The sequence below is a fragment of the Bos indicus genome, chromosome 8 (genome assembly GCF_029378745.1).
Source record: "Bos indicus isolate NIAB-ARS_2022 breed Sahiwal x Tharparkar chromosome 8, NIAB-ARS_B.indTharparkar_mat_pri_1.0, whole genome shotgun sequence".
NCBI classification, from domain to species: domain Eukaryota; kingdom Metazoa; phylum Chordata; class Mammalia; order Artiodactyla; family Bovidae; genus Bos; species Bos indicus.
In genome coordinates this window covers 110,012,925-110,034,104 of record NC_091767.1, presented here as the reverse complement: position 1 = coordinate 110,034,104, position 21,180 = coordinate 110,012,925, and the positions used below count along the sequence as shown (strand labels likewise).

Genomic DNA, 21,180 nt, shown 5'->3' with positions numbered 1-21,180 from the left:
CCGTCCCCACCCGAGCCCGGGAGAGGCGCTGGCGCCCCATTGTTTAAGAGAGCGGGGAAGCTCCCAAGAGCCGAGTCCCCGTCCCGGGGTCGCGCTCGCCGCCCAGTGGAGCAGACGACTTGGCCCGGCGTCCGCCTCGCCGGGCGCGTCCTTTGTCTGCTCCCCGGCGCCCGGGGCCCGGGGCCCGCGCCCCGCTTCTAGGGCAGACAAAGCCGGGGCTGCCGCTAGTCTGACCGGCTGGAGCGGCGCTCGCTCCACCCACCTCCCACCTTAGTACCGCCCCCTCTCCTCAGCGCCCTCTGATTGGCTCGTGGGGCCACAAAGAGGCCGGGAAGCGGGCAGGTCACGTGAGGCGGCGTGGCCTCCCATAGGCCTGGCCAAGCTGCCAATCAGGGAGGGCGGGCCGTCCGCGCTCGGCCCGGTCGCTCCCTCCGCTCCGGGGCCCGCCCGCGGGGCCGGCCGCCTGTCAGAGGGAGGTGGCGATGGTGCGCCCGGTGGCGGCGGCGGCTGCGGCGGCTTCCCTGGTCCGAGTGCAGCGAGGAGATGACTGACCGACCGGCTGACTGACTGAATGAATGAATGGCGAAGCCGAGCGCGCCATGAGGAGCCTGCCGAGCCTGGGCGGCCTCGCCCTGTTGTGCGCCGCCGCCGCCGCCGCCGCCTCAGCCACCTCGGCGGGGAATGTCACCGGTGGCGGCGGGGCCGCGGGGCAGGTGGACGCGTCGCCGGGCCCCCGGCTGGGGGACGAGCCCAGCCACCCTTTCTCTAAGGCCACGGCTCCCACAGCCCAGGCCCCGAGGACCGGATCCCCGCGCGCCACCCTCCACCGACCCCAGGCTGCGTCTTCCTCAGCCCAGCCCCCGGAGACCACCCCTCCTCCGACCACCGCCGGGCCGGCTCCGACCACCGCCGCCGGGCCCGCGCGGACCACCTCTCAGGCACCGCTCGTTCCCTCGCGAGTCACACCTCCTGCGGTGGAACGTACTCCGACTACCCCTTGGGTGACAACCAGACCCGCGCCGACCACCCTCTCGACGACCACTGGCCCGGCGCCGACCACCCCTGTAGCGACCACGGTGCGGGCGCCCACCGCTCCCCCGAACCCGACCTCGGCTCTCCCCGGCGGCGGCGGCGGCGGCGGCAGCAGCAGCAGCAGCGTCCCGCCCACCCCACCTGCCACCGAAGCCCCCTCTCCGCCTCCCCCAGGTGAGTCCCAGCGCCTCCTCGGCCGCCGGACCCTCCCCGCGGCTGCCCGTCCTTCTAGCGTTGGGCTTCTTGGCTGGAATGGAGCATTTCTGGCCCCCAAAGGTTCCCCAGATTTCGACTTCAAGGGGAGGTCCAAGCTCTAGATAGCCTGCCCCACCCCCCTCCCCAGTCCCCAATCTGGAAAGCCTTTTGTCCCCCACTTGGGCTGTACTTCCTTGGGAGGGGAGCGACTGCTGCGTGGATAGCATCGCACCTCCTTCCAAACAGCGCTGTCTTTGCCTTTGTCAGACGCGCTGGATGGGCGCAAACTTTTGGGTTCGGTTCGCTCACCGTGCCCCTCCGCCTGGGTGATCTGGGGAAGTTTGGAAACCAGCACAGTACCTCCTGCGACCAATAGATCAGAAATTGAAGGGATTCCTCCTAAGGCTCCACTTTCCTTGTTCATGTAAATATCAGACGTGCATGTGACAGGTGGAAAAGATATTGAGAGGATTTTGTTTACAAACAGTAGTACAGACCACTTGAGGCCAAAAGAAAAAAGAAATTGTAATCCATGTTTTCCCTGCAAATGAATGGATTCAGTAGTCATTTGGGACAGGTGTATATCTAGGCTGAGCACATTTATAAATTAGGTTAAATCCCTTCCTTGCACCGTTTTTTTTTTTTTGTTTTGTTTTTTCCTTCCTCAATTACAAGTCAGTATGTTTGGGCAAATACACAATTTAAGCAGGGAGGCCCATTTTTTCCTCCTTAAGGGGGATGTTCAGTTTTGCTGATGTTGATAAAAGCCAATTTCTATCTGAGTCCTGGTAAAAAATAAAGCTCTTCTTCCTGCTGATTGAAAGTCTTCAAGCAAAGTTAGAGACAACTTCTGTTCTTTTTCCTCTTGAGATCTAAAGTGGGCCTGGAACTAAACAAATAAAACCTGTCTTGTCAAGATGTTAGACAAGAGTTTCTGAATTCCTTTGCTTTGAGTTGGGGTTTGATTTGTCCAAACCATTTTGCCTTTAGCTGGATTTATATTAATGGATCTCTGACCTAATTCTTAGGCTCAGTGATTTACTGTGGGGTCAGGTATGGACTTTGGACTATAATTGAATTTGTAGAGTTTTCCCACATGATTATGAGTCTTAATACAGTCCAGTCTTGGGTTGGAGCTTGGCATTGACATAAGTAGGAATGCAGATTATTCACCCATAAAAAGCCAAGTTGGTATTTCTTCCAGCTTCAAGGAGTGTGCTATCTAGCTGGATTTTGACTGTAACCTCTTTTGGCCTCCCTATGGAGAGACCAACATGATACTGAGAGGCGGGAATCGTAGTATTTGAGTGTATGGACTCGATTCCATTCTTAGTTTGAATCCTATCTCTGCTGCCTTTTATTAACTGTGTAATTTGGGCAGGTCAATTAACCTCTCTTCATCTGAGAAATGAAGATAATAATAGTGTTTAGCTCATAGGATTGCTGTGAATCCTATGAAATTTGCTGTGAAATCCTGTGAAAATTAACTAAGTTAGTGCATTTATAGCACTTAGAACAATAGTTCTGGGTGCAGAGTGAATTAGCTCAGTATGTATGTTAGCTATCAGTATGATAGTTTTTTTTGTTTTTGTTTTTTTAATGGGACAGAAAGCATTTGAGAAACCTAATAGAGACTTGTGATGATTTTTATTTGTTTTAGTAAAATGTAATGGTAGTATGTGTGGTCAGTCATGTCTGACTCCTTGCGACGTTATGGGCAGTAGCTTGCCAGGCTCCTCTGTTCATGGGATTTTTTCAGGCGAGAATACTGGAGTGAATTGCCATTTCCTCCTCCAGGTAAAATGTAATAGAAAAGGATAAATTAGATTTTCCAAAGTTTGAAGCACACAGTAGTGTTTATTTAGGAAGATTCCTTCTTTTGAAAGGTTAGTATATCATAAGTCTGTGTAATTGATGTTATTTTACCTTAATAATTTTTGCATTGTTATTTTTAAATCACAAAGGTAAACTTTTTTCCTTTTATGTTGCTTTTTCTTTGTGATAAAATATACATAACATAAAATTTACCATTTTAACCATTTTTAGGTGTACAGTTTAGTGGCATTAAGCACATTCAAATTGTATAACCATCACTACCATCCATCTTCAGGACTCTTTTTTTATTTTCCCCAACTGAAACTGTATCCGGTAAACAATAACTCCTCAATGGCCGGCCATCCACCTTATTCCTAGCAACCACCATTCTACTTCCTGTCTCTGTGAATTTGCTTATTCCAGGCTCCTCATATGGGGAACTCATAGCATTTGTCCACAAAGATAACCTTTACCTGCAAAATTACCAAGAACCAAAAGTCCACAAGTAAAGAGTGAAAGTCCCCCCCACCCACTCTACTACTTTCCAGTTCCAGTCAGTCCTTAAATGTTACTACTATTAGCAGTTTGATCTTTTCTCAGAGGCAAGTTGTGGCGTGCAGGATGCGTTCCCTCACCAGGGATCGAACCCATGGCCCCTGCATTGGGAGCGCAGAGTCTTAGCCACTGGACCACTAGGGAAGTCCCTAAACACAGGATTATTAAAAATAGTTTTTAAAAGCTCAAGATGAAATACTATATAAATTATATATATTAAATATATTAATTATGTGTATATACTGCAAGCCATAGAGTTTTGCAACTTGCTATATCCACTTAACTGTGTATCATGGTCTTTTTTTTTCATGTCAGTACCTAAAGAGTACCTTATTCTTTTCAGCAGTTGTATTTTTCATCATAAGAATATATCATAATCTATTTAACCAATCTCTTGTTTATGGATACTTAGATTGCTTCTTGGCTTCACTTTAAAAAGCACAGAGAAGAATGTGTTCTTGTTTAATCCATCATATTATATTATTAGTCCATCGTATTATATTCTCTAATACCTCGTCTGGAGTTTTGTAGACTCCAAATCGATTGTAAGTAAAGCAAAGCTGGATTGAGTAATATTTGCCATTGAAACTGTTCCAGGCCTTTAGTAACTTCCATGGACTACCATATACCTATGTCTATGATGGTCTTCGGGCAACAGAAATTTTAAGATGCTCGAGTTTGGTAGCTCTGCTGTGCTGTAGATTTTCTGTCGCGTGTGGTTTTCTGTGAAGTCACCACGGACCGCCTCTGTCTAGTTCTCAGCAGCTGACTGCCTTTGGGGGCTTACTGCTTTACTGCGCAACTTTAGCTTTACAGTAATGTGATTGAGTATGGTCTTTCTATCTGAACATGGGCTCTAGTCTACTTGAAACAGTAAATACATCTCCTTGACAGAGGAAAGAGATTTGAAAGATCTGGTACTAACTGAATTTGAAAGACCTAGTGAGGTTGGCAAAATTGGATTCTCTGGCTTTTGGGAAGATGAGTACAGGGTGTTTTATTTTAATGTTCATATAAAACTGAACACCATTGATAATATATTATGTGTCTAGATGGGTCTTCTGGCTGCTCTTTGAATTAATAAGAATTTCTTCCATGAAGATCTAGTTGAGAGCTCTTGCCTACCCCTCAGTAAGGGCCCTCTTTTGTTTACAGGGACACTGATCTGCAAACTGAAACTAATTGCCCAGCAAGCAAGCATTTTCCTCCCACGGTCCTGGCAAAACATTTGACTGATTGGTTGGCTGGGTAGGACATTTTACGAAGGGTGAACGGGAGGCTGTGATACTAGAGTATAACAGTTATCGATAGTAAGAGGCTGAAGTGATGATAAATGTTTGATTTTTAAAATTATGGACCTTCAGGGCTAGATAGGACTTTAGAAGCCAGTACCTCCTAACGTGGCTCTACATTGCAAGAAATGCTTCCATGGACTTAGCCGAAATATTTCTCTTTGTGGTTAACACCAGCTGGTTCTGACTCTGCCCTTTCGGGGCCACGCAGAACAAGTCAGCTCTCTCTGTACCCTGACAGTTCAGGGATCTGTGGGCAGTGATCGTGTTCCCTCGGAGTCTGGACTAAATAACTTCAGCTCCCTCAACTGTTCTTTATGTGAAATGGTTTCAGATTCCCTTAGACTCTGCTGGTTGCCCCTCTTAGGGAATTTTTCAGTTTTTCTGTGTCTCTCCCGGAGTGTGGAGCACAGAGCTGAACACATCACCCCCGGTTGTGCTCTGGCCCGCTCGTGGTAGAGAGGGCAGTTGCCTCATTCTTTCTGGATGCTGTACTACTGTGGATGCACTTAGCTCCCGATCACAGGAGCTTTTCTGGCAGCCACACTACGTTGTTGACTCATTGAGTCCATTAAGATACTTAAGTCTTATTTTTTTAAACACATACTAGACGAGTCTTTCTTCAGTCTGGACTTAAAAACTCTTTGTTATCCTCTAAAGTATAAACTGAGACAGTTGCCAAGCATGTAAAATGTACTGTGTTAGGTTCAAGCCATCACTTTGGGCCTGCGGTCTGTCAGCGTACCCCACCTAGTCTCTTCACGCTCACCTGCAGGGTGTTCCTGTGCACAGAGTCTAAGGACACGTTAGGGCAGGCCTTCTTACCTCACAGGAGAGAGTACATTTAGGGATGATAAAACAGTTTGGAAGGGGAGAGATCGTGGTTTAGATTAGTTCTTGAGGGTCTCTTCCAGCTCTACAGTTCGGCGATGATTTGGTACCCATGATTCAGGGCACATGACTGCCCCCCCAAGGAGCCTTAATCATTTATTTGTGATCTAAGTTAAGAGATGAGACTTTTTTTTTTCCCCCCAAGCAAACCTTAGAGTTTGAAAGCTCTGACTACTGTGGCGTGTAAATAAAATATTATGAATGGATTTTATTTGAAAGGAACATTCTGGAAATCAGGGCCCTCCTGTCTGTACTGGGAAATGTTTTCTTCATCCTAAAATTCTGTACAGCTAAGTTCAGGGTGTTAATTTGCTTATGGTTATTCAAGAAGATACCATTCATTTTAAGGACACAGAAATTGTTCAGACTTCAAAGATAATGTCTGTTCATAAACTTTTATTGAAAACCTGTGGGGCTGGGTGTGTTTCAGAATTTAGAATTTTTCTGATTTTTAGGAAGTTAATAAGTACATCCCAGTGAAGTCTAGGACAGCATCCTGTGTAATCAAACACATGAAGGTATTTGTAGCAAAAATGTGTGTATATTCACACTGAATGGGTTTTTAAAAAGGCTATAAATAACCTTGTGTTTGTTCAGGTCAGGTTTTGCTGCCAAATGAATAACAGAAAAACCTTCGGTTTTTTGGATCTTCTGGTATTTGCATCAGCTCTGAGTGACTGTGGACCACTGAAATAGCGCTTACACGACACGTGGTGCTCCCTACGCTGCAATGCTGTTTTAAGAGCCTTGCATATATTACTCTACTCAGTCCTCACAAGACTCAGGTGTAATCGAGTTAGGTGTTGTTATTATCTTCATTTTATAGATAAGGAAACTGAGGCTCAGAGAAGCCCAGCTGTGAGGGAGTCTGCATTCAAACCCAGCCTTTCTGGTTCCAGAGTCCATACTGTTGGCATTTAAAGAAAGAGTTACATAGCGGATGAGAGAAGGAAACTATTTTGCTAAAAACATTTGTCCTCGAATACTAGTCTGAAAGATTTTCTTCATTCTCTTATGTGCTATTTATTCACCTCAAATCTTCTGTTTTACAATGTTTTACAGTTAGAGCTCCAGTTCTTCCTTTGATTAGGTTCTAATATTGTCTGTGACAGAGAGGATTGCCTGTAGTCTTTAGGGCTAGGCCCAGGGACTTCTGAAGTTTACTATGTCTTATTCCTGACCCAAATGCCTAGATTTCTGCAGAAATTCCTTAGTGTGATTAGTTTCTGGAACAGCATAGTTAAACTCCAGAGCATTAGTTTCAAATCTACTGAATTCTGTCTCCAGGAAGCCTTCTGGCTAGTTGAAAATTTACACACTGAAATAATCTGATTATGTCTTTTTATCTTGATTTTTTCTAAAGACTCATAAAATTGAAGTGAGCATTACTTTTCATCTCAGAATTTCTAAACATGTATATATTAACTTCCAGACATCTTGGCACCCTTATAAACAGAATGGAAGAAAAATATCATGGTACTGTTTTTACTGATGGGTAAATTATGGGTAGAGTGATTACTGCTCTAGGGCACTTAATAGATCAGAGGAGAATAGAAGTGTAAGATCTTGTTTGGGAGAAAGACTGTTAGATGATAGTTTTAGTTAAAAATAGCTTCAATTCATGCTTTTTGCTTTGATCTTTATTTTTGTGTGTTTTCTTTAGATATAATATAAACATCCTTAATAATAATGTTGAGATTATGTTTCAGGTATCTCTTCTGTAGTCACTTAGCCTTTTTCTCAAGTATGTGTTTTGCTTTATCTGCTTTTCACTAGAAACAACTACCCTAACTGCATTAGTAACTTTGAGGGGAGATTTTTTTTTTTTTAATTGTCATGAAAAAGATAAAAAGTATGTCTGGATACATATGTGTTTGAATCACAGTAAAGGTTTACTCAAATCTTTTTACCTGTATCTATTCAAGTACATGTGATAAATATGTGTCAAAATACCCTCTAGTGATGCCACTGTTCCACAATAAATATTATTGTCAGAAAAATCTTTTCCTGTTACTTTTTCTTCACTAGGATAAAATCTTTCCTCTGTTCTCCTTGCTCATTTTTTTTTTCACTTGAAACTCCTCTGTATGTCCCACTTTCTCTTGTCTCTTCTTCTTGGACCCATCCATTCTTTCATGTTCTTTAAGGAACCAAATTATCGTCTCTACTTAACAGATTCCCGCTTTGTCCTCCTTCAGTGCCTCCTCAAAGCCTAATTCTTCTAAGAAGTCTTTGCCGGGGAACAAAAGGTCCTTGAAGATGTCCTGGTAACAGGGTGCACAGGGCTGAACACTTTGCACTCAGAACAAAACCTGTCTTTCTCTGTGACTTTGACTTGTTTCCTATGGATCTGCTTTTAAAGTCTGTTTAACTTAGATTATTAAGCCCACTTGTAAGAAAATGTCATAGTTCATACAATATTCAGGATATGGTATTAATTCTTTCTTTTTTAGAAAAATGAAGGAAGAGATTTTATTTTTGTTCTGTATCTTCTTTATTGCCCAGCTTTCCCCCCGCTTCTCCTGAGGAATAATACAGAAAAAACAATTATCATAGCAGACGTTATCTGCCTCCAAAAAAAAAAACCCACAGAATTCCAGTACTTTAAATAAGTAGCAGATTTCTTTTTTTGTTTATGAGTAATATGAGTTGTTTTTGTTAGGTAGATGGATTTGGGCTAAATAGCAATGTAAATGATTTAATTTGGTTGAGAAACAAATGTTTGATTTTTTTGAATGACAGAATTAATTAATCAGCTTCTCTCTCATCTGATTTATACATTGGATTTGTTTTTTCAGTAGAGATTTTTGAAATAGGAATTTTCCTACTCTAAAATTCTATAATAAATCAGATCAGATCAGTCGCTCAGTCGTGTCCGACTCTTTGCGACCCCATCTATAATAAATAAGTTATGGTAATCTCCAAACCATTATGCATCTATTAAAATGCTTACATTATGCTAAAAGCAGTATACATAGGAGGAGGGAAATATACCAAAATAATTAGGTGGCGGAAGCTAAGTAATGCGAGTATGGGTCGTTTTCATTTCTTTGTATTCTTCTGGATTTTCCAAGTTTTTTTTTTTTTTAAATCAGTGTACCCAGTTTTATAGTAATAAAAATAAATGAATAAAATATAAAAAATGAGTAAAAAGTTATGATACACTTGATGAGCCTTCAGTTATATGTGATCAAGTCAAGCGATGTTACCCTGGGCCGCTTAATTGTAATTTCTGTGATGGATTCATCAGCTTTGGTCTACCTCAGACGTTTACTTGGCCTCAGTGAGTTGTGGTTCTGAAGAAAGGAGACTGCTGAAGACGGTACCCAAAAAAGGAAGCTGCTCCTGACACCTGCCAAGTCAAGGTCGTGATGACACAGCCAAGGTCTGGTACCTTCAGGGAAAGTTTAACTGAAATCTTAACAAAGTCTGAAAACAGCTGATTCTTTATCCATTTCACTCTGTCTAGGGAATTTAAAGCACAAACTTAAAATTAATTAAAGCAGCTTATGGAAATAGCTCTTGTTTAAATTGTGCAGAATTTGAATTCATGACATTGTCCACAGCCTTTACCAGTGGAAGCTCTTCGGTTATCTCTTCCTCTAGAGATACAGAGCTCCCAAAAGTTTGGTTTCAGTCTGTGCATATGTTTTTCAGTCAGATCAGATGGGGTTGCTTTTATACTGGTAATACAACAGCTGTTCTATATGATATCCTTGCCAGGGAGACAGCACTGAGGAAAGGGGAAATTTATTCAGTTGGAAAAAGGAATGTATCCTGCCCAGTCACAGGGCAAATGATCAGGGGTAGGTATGTTTTCAGCCTGGCTGGAGAATGTTCAATAACCTTTCTTTAGTAAATTTTAGACTCTTTAGATAACTGATTTTGGAAATTTTTGTTTCAGTCTTGCATGCTTAGAAACTGACATATTACCAAGGATCGTATTAAATTTTTATTTTAAAAATCTGTAGTTTTATTTGATGTATGTGAGCAAACAGAAGAGGTTAGGAGTCAATCACAAGGAGAGTAGCGCGTTCTCTAGTCCCTCTAGTTCCTTTTTGGAAATGGTCTTTGAAAGTGAAACTCCTTTAAACGTCCTAGGGAAAGTTGTCTTCTCTGAAGGAAACTGCGTGAACTGAGTAGCTTCTCCATTCTCTTCAGTCCTATCCATTGTGTGTAGAGATGAGATGGCAGTTTGGGAAGGGTTATTAAAGGTAACAATGAGGGGCAAGATGGACTGCTTCATATTCCAAGATGCTTCCTCAGTTTTGCATCTGTATTGAGGATTGATTAGAGGAAGGCATTGGGCATCTTTTTTTTTTTTTGCTGTAGATTTCTCATGTGACTTCATATTCCTTATAAGTCTACAGTGTTTTTTGAGTTACCCGTTCTATATGAACTGCTGTAACAGGTTAGGCCCACCATCCCTTGATGTTGTGTGGGTTAATGAATAGTTATAGAGTGTACCAAAACCACAAAGCAAACTGGCTGTTGGGTATTATTATACTGGATTGGTGGTGTGTTGCCTGCAAACCCATCCTGTTCAACTGGTTTTACTTTTTAAGTTAGTTTGTTGCTTCAACTTGTCCACAGAGGCAGGGCTGGATGGTCCAGCTAATCAGGGGAGCAGCAGTCAGAAGAGCTCATTCGTCTTCCTTTCCACGCACTCTGTAAGTTCCCGAGCACGTTTTCTTTTTTGTTTTTCGTAAATGGGTCTGTGCCTTAGTTTCTCTAACTGTAAAAGGAAGCCTGTTGTGTGCACAGATACAGTGCACGTCACGTCTTTACCACTGGCTTCTAGACCATCGTCTGTAAGATGAGTATGATAGTACCAACCTAATGGGGTTCTTGAGTGTTGACCTAGAATTCAAACCCAGCTTTGTCTGACTTAAAAGTCTGTTTTTTTCTTTCCCTTTTGACTAAACTGTGCTGCAGTGCCAAAGCAGATGGGAGAAGCAGAAGACGAAATAAAGCGTCCCGTGGTTGCAGAGCACACTTTGGGTTCCATTTTTGTCACCTCCCTAGCCTCCTCCCCAGCAAGCCCATGCATGGCCCTCCTCAGCACTTGTTCTGAATTACACAGTTCGATTCAGGTTTGATTGCAGGAACTGCTGTGAAAATCAAAATTAGATCAAAGAGTGTTTCTCAGAGGTAGATACGGGTGTGGAGTGGAGGCGGCAGAGGGGATGATGGTAGGAATCAGATGAAAGGAAGTGGGCAGACTCAATGTGGATGTAAAGCAGAACTCAACAGTAGCTATGAGATGGTCTTCTCAGCGCCAGAAGGATTAGGACAGAGACAATGTATTGCTTATTAGCATTTGGCAAGACATACCACACACTGCAAATGATAGTATTGATTGTTGTCAACTTGACAATGAAACCTTTCATCTTCAACTTCGTATGGACTCTCGATCAAGATGCTGATGCCAAACAATGTGTTGCAGAAAGTAGCAGGTGATGTTTGACGATGTGAAAGTCATGGGAGAATCTCAGACTTGTGACATCTGCAGTCAGCCGAGGGTGCATTTCCCCATCCCATTTTATAAACTTCCCTCCTCACTGGAGGGTTGTCTCTCAGATGAGACAAGGAGAAGCTATTATTTCAAGTCAGAACCAGCCATTTCTGAACCAGTTGCAAATATACTGATGGATGATATACAGAGTGTTGGAGGATTTGATTTGGAAGCAAATAGCTTCATAAGTGGGAAACAGAAAAACCAATATGCACAGTAATGCATACGTGTATATGTATGTGGGATCTAGAAAGACCAATATGCATAGTAATGCATACATGTATATACATGTGGGATATAGAAAAATGGTACAGCTGCACCCATCTGCAGAGCAGGAATGGAGACACGGATGTAGAGAAGGGACACGTGGACACAGTGGGGAAGGAAAGGGTGGGCTGCACCGAGAGAGCGGCATGACACACATGCAGCGCCGTGCGTAAAAGAGCCAGCCAGTGGGCATCTGCCGTGTGGCACCCGAACTCGGTCTGGCGCTCTGTGACTGCCCAGCGCGGTGGGGCGGGGAGGTGGGGGGCGGCTCAGGAGGGTGGGGACGTGTGTGCGTAAAGCTGATTCATGTTGTCCTATGCCAGAGACCAACACCACACTGTAAAGCAGTTATCTGCCAATTAAAAAAATATGCATCTCCCCCCCCCAAAAAAGAAATAGCTTCAGTTTGTACAGTATTACTCAACAGTAATTATGTATATTATTACCTCCTGCGAGTGCTCAAGTGTTACACTGTGGTCAAGTCGAACTATGTAACTATAGTTGTGGCGAATAGGTAGACAGTGCAAAACCTGGTCATATCAGTCTTCTGGTTAGTAATTTAAGATGACATGTATGCTGCAGCTGCTGCTAAGTCGCTTCAGTCGTGTCCAACTGTCTGCGACCCCATAGACGGCAGCCCACTAGGCGCCCCCATCCCTGGGATTCTCCAGGCAAGAACACTGGAGTGGGTTGCCATTTCCTTCTCCAATGCATGAAAGTGAAAAGTGAAAGTGAAGTCGCTCAGTCGTGCCCGACTCTTAGCGACCGCATGGACTGCAGCCTCCCAGGCTCCTTCATCCATGGGATTTTCCAGGCAAGAGTACTGGAGTGGGGTGCCATCGCCTTCTCTGAGATGACATGTATACGTCAGTATAATTCTCCTCTGTATTCGCCATGAGTGACCATTAAAGCTTAGGTTTCCTAATACGTCTTAAAACTTCTCTATAGTCTGTGTCTGTCCTCATTTCCTACCACCCTTCACCTTGTGCTTTAAACTCCAACAGATTCGAGTTGCTTCTGTTTCCCCCCAAATGCCATGCTTATTGTCGTCATCATTATTACTAATAAGACAGTCATCTTTGGAGGTTTTCCTCTGTGTCAGTTGCTAAAGAGCTTTAAATGAATTATAATGACCTTGCCTAATTATCTCCATTTTACTAAGCAAGAGTGGCGGCTTTGAGAGTTGAAATCCATTGAACAAGGCCTCACAGCTAGTAAATGTAGAACCTTGATTTAAATTTAGATCTGTGTAGCCTCAACGCCTCCTCTCTTAATCACTAAGCTAACTGGCCTCTTGTTACTTTGCTTCTGCTGTTCCCTCAGCCTGGAATGGCCCTTCTCTTCAGTTTGAATACAGGCCTTAAAATAGAAGCAAATGCTCGTTGATTTAGTCAGAAACGGACTTTACTAAACGATTAGTAAAGAGTTCACAGAATCTCCAGGGGAACCAAATTCAAGACATGGAGCTAGAGATAATACCTAGGGAAAACAATAATCTGGCATTGAGAACCTTTGTGGTGGAATAGCAAGCCTTAAAAATTGGAAATTGGAGAATTCCCCCAAATAGGAAGGAATTAGTAGCAATTATTCTATGATACAGGCTTCCCTGGTAGCTCAGAGATTAAAGCGTCTGCCTGTAATGCGGGAGACCTGGGTTCGATCCCTGGGTTGGGAAGATCCCCTGGAGAAGGAAATGGCAACCCACTCCAGTATTCTTGCCTGGAGAATCCCATGGACGGAGGAGCCTGGCGGGCTACAGTCTATGGGGTCGCAAAGAGTCAGACACGACTGAGCAATTTCACTACGACTTCACTATACTATGATACTAGGCTGCCCCCCCCACCCCCAAAAGAAGACAGAGGTCCGCCACATCCCTTTTTTCACCTAATAAACTTACTTGTCCTTGAGAAACATGCAACCTCCTATACTGTTTTACCTTATATATTCTAATATTACTGTACATATTTTTTTTGATTACTTGCTTTTTAAGGATTCTTAGTTTAAGTATTACTTGTTCATGTAATTGATTCCTCTATATGGCACCCCACTCCAGTACTCTTGTGTGGAAAATCCCATGGATGGAGGAGCCTGGTGGGCCGCAGTCCATGGGGTTGCTAAGAGTTGGACAAGACTCAGCGATTTCACTTTCACTTTTCACTTTCATGCCTTGGAGAAGGAAATGGCAACCCACTCCAGTGTTCTTGCCTGGAGAATCCCAGGGATGGGGGAGCCTTGTGGGCTGCCGTCCATGGGGTCGCACAGAGTCAGACCTGACTGAAGCGACTTAGCAGCAGCAGCAGCAGCATACCTTATTCTTTAATGGCTATGTCTTAGTGATGTTTGTACTCTCTAAGACATCCCTGAGATAGTGTTCAGCATTCAGTACATAGTAAGTACTCAATAAATAGTTGAGCTGAATTAAGGCATAAATCCTCCTTGCCCAGCACCGCTAGAATGTAAGTTCCAGAAGGGCAGGGATTTTTGTCTTTGTCTCTCTGTCTCTCTTTTTTTTAAACCACTGTCTCCCCAGCACCTAGATTCATTCCTAACATATGTTGAAACCTGAGAAAATACTTAAAGAATAAATGAATATTCCTAAATAAAAATTCTTTATTTCTGGAAATGACACTGTCATAAAACCCTTGGATGTGACCGCTGGGAAGACCATAGCCTTGACTATACGTACCTGTGTCAGCAGAGTAATGTCTCTGCTTTTCAGCATGCTGTCTGGGTCTGTCACAGCTTTCCTGCCAAGAAGCACTCGTCCTCTGGTTTCATGGCTGCAGTCACCGTCCGCAGTGATCTTAGAGCCCAAGAAGAGGAGATCTGTCACTACTTCCGCCATTTCTTTTTTTTTTTGCCGTGAAGTAATGGGGTCAACCTTCTAAATATTTGCTGTTCATTTCATTTTTATATTTTGAATACCTATTTACTTATTGGAATACTACTTATAATCATTTTAACTCTACTGCTGATCCTTTCAATTCCAATTTAGTAGTAATACCCCATTTTACAAAGAGCCTGAGTCTGAGATGAGGTTAAGTTGTTTGCTCAATAGTCACATAGCTCGGAAGTACTAGTGAGCTGGAATTCAAACCCAGATCCCTCTTTTTTTGGAAGTGCTTTCTGTTAGGGCAAAACAATGTGCTAAAAGCAGGGTGTGCTCTAGTTTATCCTCCCAACCCGTGCTAGTTTTTGTTTGTTTGTTTGGCCACAGCGTTGCAGGCAGGATCTTAGTCCCCGACCGGGGATCACACCCTGGCCCTCCTGCAGAGGAAGCACAGCGTCCTAACCCATGGATCCCCCAGGGAACTTCCCATAATGCCTGTTAGTTTTAATGCAGCTTTTTGCCCCTGCCATCGTCACTCTTTCCTGATTTATAGTCATTGTTTTTCTGTGCATACCGTAGACCTGTTTCCCATCCTCTTTGGTGTTCCTCTTGATTCTTTTTTGTAGTAGGAAATATGTATTTTATTTGAAAGATCAAAGCACATCCTCACCTATTACTATGCCTGTTTATTTTCATTTCACTTTCATTTTTTTGTTAGCTTTCTTGATCTGTACAGTGGATCATTTCCAGAAAAGAAGACGCAGATACCTGTTATGAGTCAGATGAGTAATATTATATACATTAATCAGGATGGTATGTAAGGACAGATAGCATACACCCAACCAAGGGCCATTCCAGCTGGTAGGACAGGTGAAAGGCAAGATTGTCAGAAACAGACACAGTAACAAATAACGATACAGAGTTACTACAAAAGCTTTTCTGTGCCTTTATCATTGTTTCACTTGTGAATTAAACTTCTATTGAGAAATTAGAAATGGATGCCAGACATTTGTAGCCAAAAAAATGTTTTATTTAAAATTAGTTTCGGAAAATTCTTTTTCTTAGCATATGATCTTTCTTGTTAACAATAGTCCTTTTTTAAACAATTGATGAGAAAGTAAACATTTCTCTTTGCTATATTTCTTTCGGTTGATAATAGATCACTCATTTAGAAATAAACAGCTTAAAGCCAGTGATTAAGTAGTCTTCAGGAAATAAAGCCACAGGTGTCACAAGCTGTTACTTTGTATTTCCTTATTGCTTAATCAGTCTGAAGTGGTACCTTCCTCTTTCTTTTCTTTACTTCCTTTCTCTTTGCTCTCTCCCTTCTCTCTCTCTCTCTCTCTTTTTCTATTGTTAATCAGACAAGATTTCAGATCCTTTTTCATGTGTTTTTTTTTCCTAGGTGGGGGTTCTCGTCATGTTAAAACTGGCCTTTCAACTATGTTTCATTAGATGGTTCAGCTTAAGACTTTACATTCACTTTTATTTAAGTAATAGAGAAAAGGGTATGCTTTGTCAATAAGTTTACACTGGGCTTTCTGTGTCAACAAAATTAAATTTTTTTATTCATTTATCAGATCATTGTTGGTTACCTGCTGTGTACCTAGTGCTGGGCTGGAGAGATGCTAGAGAGACAAGTGAGATGTGTTTGTTTTCTGTCCTGATCCAGAAAATCAGACTACAGGTGGATAAGTTCCACCAGAGTGGTACGCACATGCATCAGGAGCAAAGAGGGAACTCCTCACTCAGACCTGAAGGGGGAGGCGTGAAAGACAGTGTCCTTTCTGGAGGAACTCTTCTCTGAGCGGAGTCTTGAGAACAGACAGGAATTAGCCAAGTGCAGGAGGGAGAAAGTGTGGCAGTAGGAAAGCACGTGCTAGGCCTGTTGAGGGATGTGGAGTGCTGGGCGGCTCATAGGAGAGGGGAGCGCGTGTGCGGCTGGAACAGGGCTGGTGGGGTCTGAGGCTGGAACAGCCGGCGCTTGCCAAATCAGGCAGTACTTCGTATGTCGTGCTCAGAAACCGATTCTGAAAGCAACGAGGAACTGTAAGCCCTGAAGTGACATGGTGGGGTTTGAGTTTTGCGTCAGTCTGGAAACTGCAGGATACTCCTAAAAGTGATCCCCAACAAAGATAATTAGAGGCCACTGACTGCCTCTCTAAATCTTTCCCAGCATTAATTTTGGATTAAAGGGTTTAAATGCTAAGATAATGTAATAATAGGAGGGGGACATGAATTGGCTTTCTATCCTCTCTTATTAAGCAAACATTTGAAACCTATTTTGCTTGTTGGTATAACACACGGACTTAGATGACTAAAATTAGAGACCCGACAAACGAGCCAGCAATGGTGCTCGGCCTCTTCATGCAGCTGGTGTCAGACTGAACAAACCCAGGGGTTTCCTGTGTGCCAGGCACTGCGGAGCTGAGCACAGAGAGGTGGACGACTTAGGTGTTTCCAGTCTGCTGGAGGGATGGACTTGTACACACGTGCTTTAGCAGACTTAGGTGTTAGATTCCTTTACTTAAATTTTCATTTTCTATCCTTATCTCAAACCTTAAAAGTGTGCATGAGGAAATCAAGGATAAGAGAGAGATTTCCCCCCAGATTTATTAAGATATAATTAATGTGTAACATCATATAAGTTTAAGGTACAGAATGTGATGGTTTGATGCACATTTATGTTGTAAAACATTTATCACAATAAGGTGAGTTAACATATTTCATGCCATTTTGTTGTTGTTCTGATGGGAATATTAAAGTTCTACAAAGAGAGGTATTTGTGTAATAATGAATGACAAATAGCTATAATTCAGCATTCCGTTTACCTAGCTCCAGAGTTTTTCCTTTTTCCCCCATCATATATTTAGCTTCCTCTGACAAGATGTGCATGCCTGCTGAGTCACTCGGTCATGTCAGATTCTTTGTGACCCCATAGACTTCAGCCAGTCAGGCTCCTCTGAGCGTGGGAGTCTCCAGGCGAGAATACTGAAGTGGGTTGGTATTTCCTTCTCCAGGACCCGGGGATCGAACCTGAGTCTCTGGCATCTCTTGCATTGCGGATTCTTGACCACAGAGCCATGTGGGAAGCCCTCTCTGACAAAGCAATGCATATATATGTTCAAGCCTGAAAGTAGTTTTCTTCCCATATTCTCTTAATTCTTTCCAACACTACCCAAACTAGGTGAGCCTCAAAGGATCCAGCCATTAGGGGTTAAAAATGCAGGCTTTAAAGTCATATTGTCTGGATTCAAATCCTGGTTCTATCACTTACCCTCAGTCTGTCAGCCTGCTTCATAGAATTGTGAGTTCTGTTAGGAGGTAATGTTAAAACAGTGGAAGCATAAGGAAAGAATTCCCTACGTGTTAGTTGTTAAAATTGTTTTTGGAATAGCAACTCATATTTTTCCAAACATTCAGGAAATTTTGCTAAACTGTGTTTGAATCAATCTACCTTACTCAAATGAATCTTGGTGAAGAGCTTTCGCCTAGCATGCACGTTTGAAATCTGACCTCTTGAACAAGAGGGGGTCAGTGAGTGACTTGGTATCACAAGCATCTATGAAAATATGCCTGTGAAAGTAGCACAAAGACACTTTAAACTTTTTTTATTATGTAATATTTTGAAAATAAAAGATGACAGACCAGTGTAATGGCCTCTTTCACACCTATGTCACACGCCTGGAGAGCCATCCAGGCCAGTCCTGCCTCATCCACACCCCCGCCCATTTACCCCTCTCCTATTTGATTTTGAAACAAATCCTAAAAATCACATCATTTTGTCTATGAATATTTCAGACAGTATTTCTAAAATGTAAAACTTCTCCTATTTTTCTTAAGTATCTAAATGAGAATATGAACAATTTTTTAATATCATCAAAATGCTTTCTTTATGACTGGGGAGAGGAATCCTTCCTTTTTTCTGGCCATAGCGCGTGGCTTGTGGGATCTTAGTTGCCCCTGCGGTGAAAGCACCAGTCCTAACCCCTGGACTGCCAGGGAATTCCCCTTTCCTTTTTTAGAGCTAAACCTAGAGACATGATTGATCAGTCTGGGGGAGTAGTAATGAAAATTGGTTATTTTTTGTTATCATTTCTGACATTGCTAAATACCTCATATAGCCCAACTGTTAGTTCAAAACTAACAGTGTAAGGACTCCCTTAATTGGGTAGAATAAGGTACAGAAATTTTACTTTGGGTTGTGCTGGGTCTTTGTTGGGCACCCGGGCTTTCTCTAGCTGCTGTGGGCGAGGACGCCTCTTCACTGCGGAGCATGCGCTTCTCACTGTGGCGGCTTCTTGCTGCAGAGCAGAGGCTCTAGGCATGGGTCAGTAGTCGTGGCACACGGGCTTAGCTGCTCTGAGGCCTGTGGTATCTTCCCAGACCAAGGGCAGAACCTGTGTACCCTGCACTGGCAGGAGGATTCTCATCCACTGTACCACAGGGAAGTTCATAAGGATTTGCTGAGTTCAAGAAACTTTCCTATTTATATTCCTTTTAAAATGTCTGTGGCCCACATTATTTTTGTAACAAAGATATTCTTCCTTTTGATCACCTAATTTCTTTTATCGCCTTAGAATTTTAAAGTACTTTCCCCCTCCTATCTCCTAGCCTAACTTTTAGCTGGTTGGAGTGACTTTAGGGCTAATACAGGGGAGGTTTTGGTCTCCAGCAGAGGGTCAGTTGCAACTATGAAAACAACTGAAGCAAACGGTCTATTGATAGAAGAACATTTCATTATAAAAAGTTCTTTTCAAATTCCAGGATATGGGTTGCTTGGTCACTGAAGAGTCTGTTTTCCATTCACTAGCACCCTGGGTGTCTCAGCAGACCTGGTTAGGAATGTCCTGCTCATTTTGAATGAGAAAAAAGGACAGAGAAGCTGCCCAAATGCTGCATCGCTCAAGTCAAACATATTACATCCGCTACATAGGTGATCCAAAACCTTAGGCTTTTAGGATTTACTCAGACATACAGATAACTTCCATTTTGAGTGGTGCCAATTTTGATTACAAAATGCCCATTGTACCAACCTCTAAATCCCCATTCTTTAATTTTTAAGCCCTTGGACCTCATAATTTCCCCGAAGTTTTACGTAATGCCAACTCAACAATTAGCAGAAGTGGTCGTGCTGATGAAACAGGTCTTTGATATTGGTTCAGTTATAGATCTGGAATGTTTATTCCCCTGGGCTTTCCAGCTGAGGGATTCCCAGCATGAACTCCTACTTTGGAAAATATCTGAGTGGGCAGCCTTGTTTGCCACATTGCCCTCATTGTCTGTTTGTTTATTCAGCTGAAAAGCTGCGCTTGTCACTTATACAGTCAGGCATGAATCTCTAGGTCTCAGAAGCTGTTAAAATGGGTGGAAAGATGGGGAAGGGAAAGGATGCAAATTGTTATCGGATACTGACAGGGTGTGCCGTGAACGTGCTCGCTTAGGGAAGAGCATTATGACTTTAAGGTTATTACCAAGCACAACTCTGATCACATTTTTATAGCCCTGTTCTATTAGGGTCTAGGATTCAATGCAGTTTTCCTACCTTCTGGGTAAGAGACATTGATAATTCATTGGCACATGTGATTTTTTTTTTTGCCGCAATAGAGAAATAGGTTTTGAGAACATGAACATACCATCTGGCCCAAGCAGTGATAAATTTTCTCTGATTATAATAGCGTGCACATGCTCTTGGCATTGACTTTTCTGGCTATCTGTCAGCTGGATTATTTTATTTTAGCAGGTTACTAAAAGGTCTCTTTGCCTTCATTCTTTCCCAATGCATTCTCTACATATGGTCAGAGTTATAGTTCTAAACTGAAGGTATGATCATGACATGCTTTTTTGTATAAAACTTTCCATGGCTACCCAGTTCCCTCAAGAAAGCCCTGAACCTATCACTATACCTGCTTCGTATTCAGGGTCAGAGCTAAGATGAACTTTTCTTGGTTCTCTGCCCTATTTTACCCCTGGTCACTACACATGCTACCCATTGCCATTCGGGATAGTCTTCCTTTCTTAGCATGGCCACACCTCATTCCTCGTGTCCAGTCTAGATTTCTTCCTCTGGGAAGTCTTACATAGGCGTCTTTCCCTGTGAAAACACATACCATGCTTTCGCATCCGCGGTGGTGTGGCTCCACCTCAGCACTTTTCATACTGTATCGCTGCTTTGTTTTTGTCTCTGCTGTAAGACCTTAAGCTGCATAAAAGCAGGAACCGTGTCTTTTTTCCACATCGTTGTGTCTTTAGCATCTAGAAATTACATTACTCATTTCTGGTTCAAAACTACTTTGTTGATAATTGAATTAATAAATTATGTGCTTTGCCAAGGGTTGTTTCTCTAACAACATCAGAGTCTGTTTTCATGTTCTTGATATTTTCCTTTTCATCTTCTAGTCATATACATTCATTCACTTACTCACTCATTTAATTATTCAACAGAATATTGCTTTGAACCTTTGCAGCCTCCATCCTTGCCCGGAGCATGTGGAAACAACAGGCAGAAGGCAGGCTGCTGCACATACATGCGCTCCTGTTGGCCAGCCCATGGAGACGGGGCTCTCCAGCACCCGCATGCACAGCCCTTCCTCGCCTCCTGCACAGCCGCTGCGTTTTTCTTTCCTGCCCTGCTTTTCCTTCTTACTATTTAGCTACCTTCTAATATACTCGATATTTAAGCTGCTTATTGTATGTCTCCCTCTGCTAAGAGGTGAGGGCCACACGGGCATGAATTTTGGTTTGTTTTATTGACTGCTGCATCCCCAGCCTTTAATGCTATGTCTGGC

The 21,180-nt window shown here is 42.9% G+C and overlaps 1 protein-coding gene across 1 annotated transcript in view; it reads left to right on the top strand.

Annotated features, from left to right (window-relative positions):
• Positions 1-367: 367 nt before the first annotated feature.
• The window catches only part of MEGF9 (multiple EGF like domains 9), an 80,922-nt gene continuing 60,109 nt past the window's right edge, over positions 368-21,180 (top strand). The window contains exon 1 of the mRNA XM_070795386.1: positions 368-1,206. Within this exon, the coding sequence (XP_070651487.1) occupies positions 576-1,206 (631 nt within the window). The 5' untranslated portion in view covers positions 368-575. The remainder of the gene's footprint in view (positions 1,207-21,180) is intronic.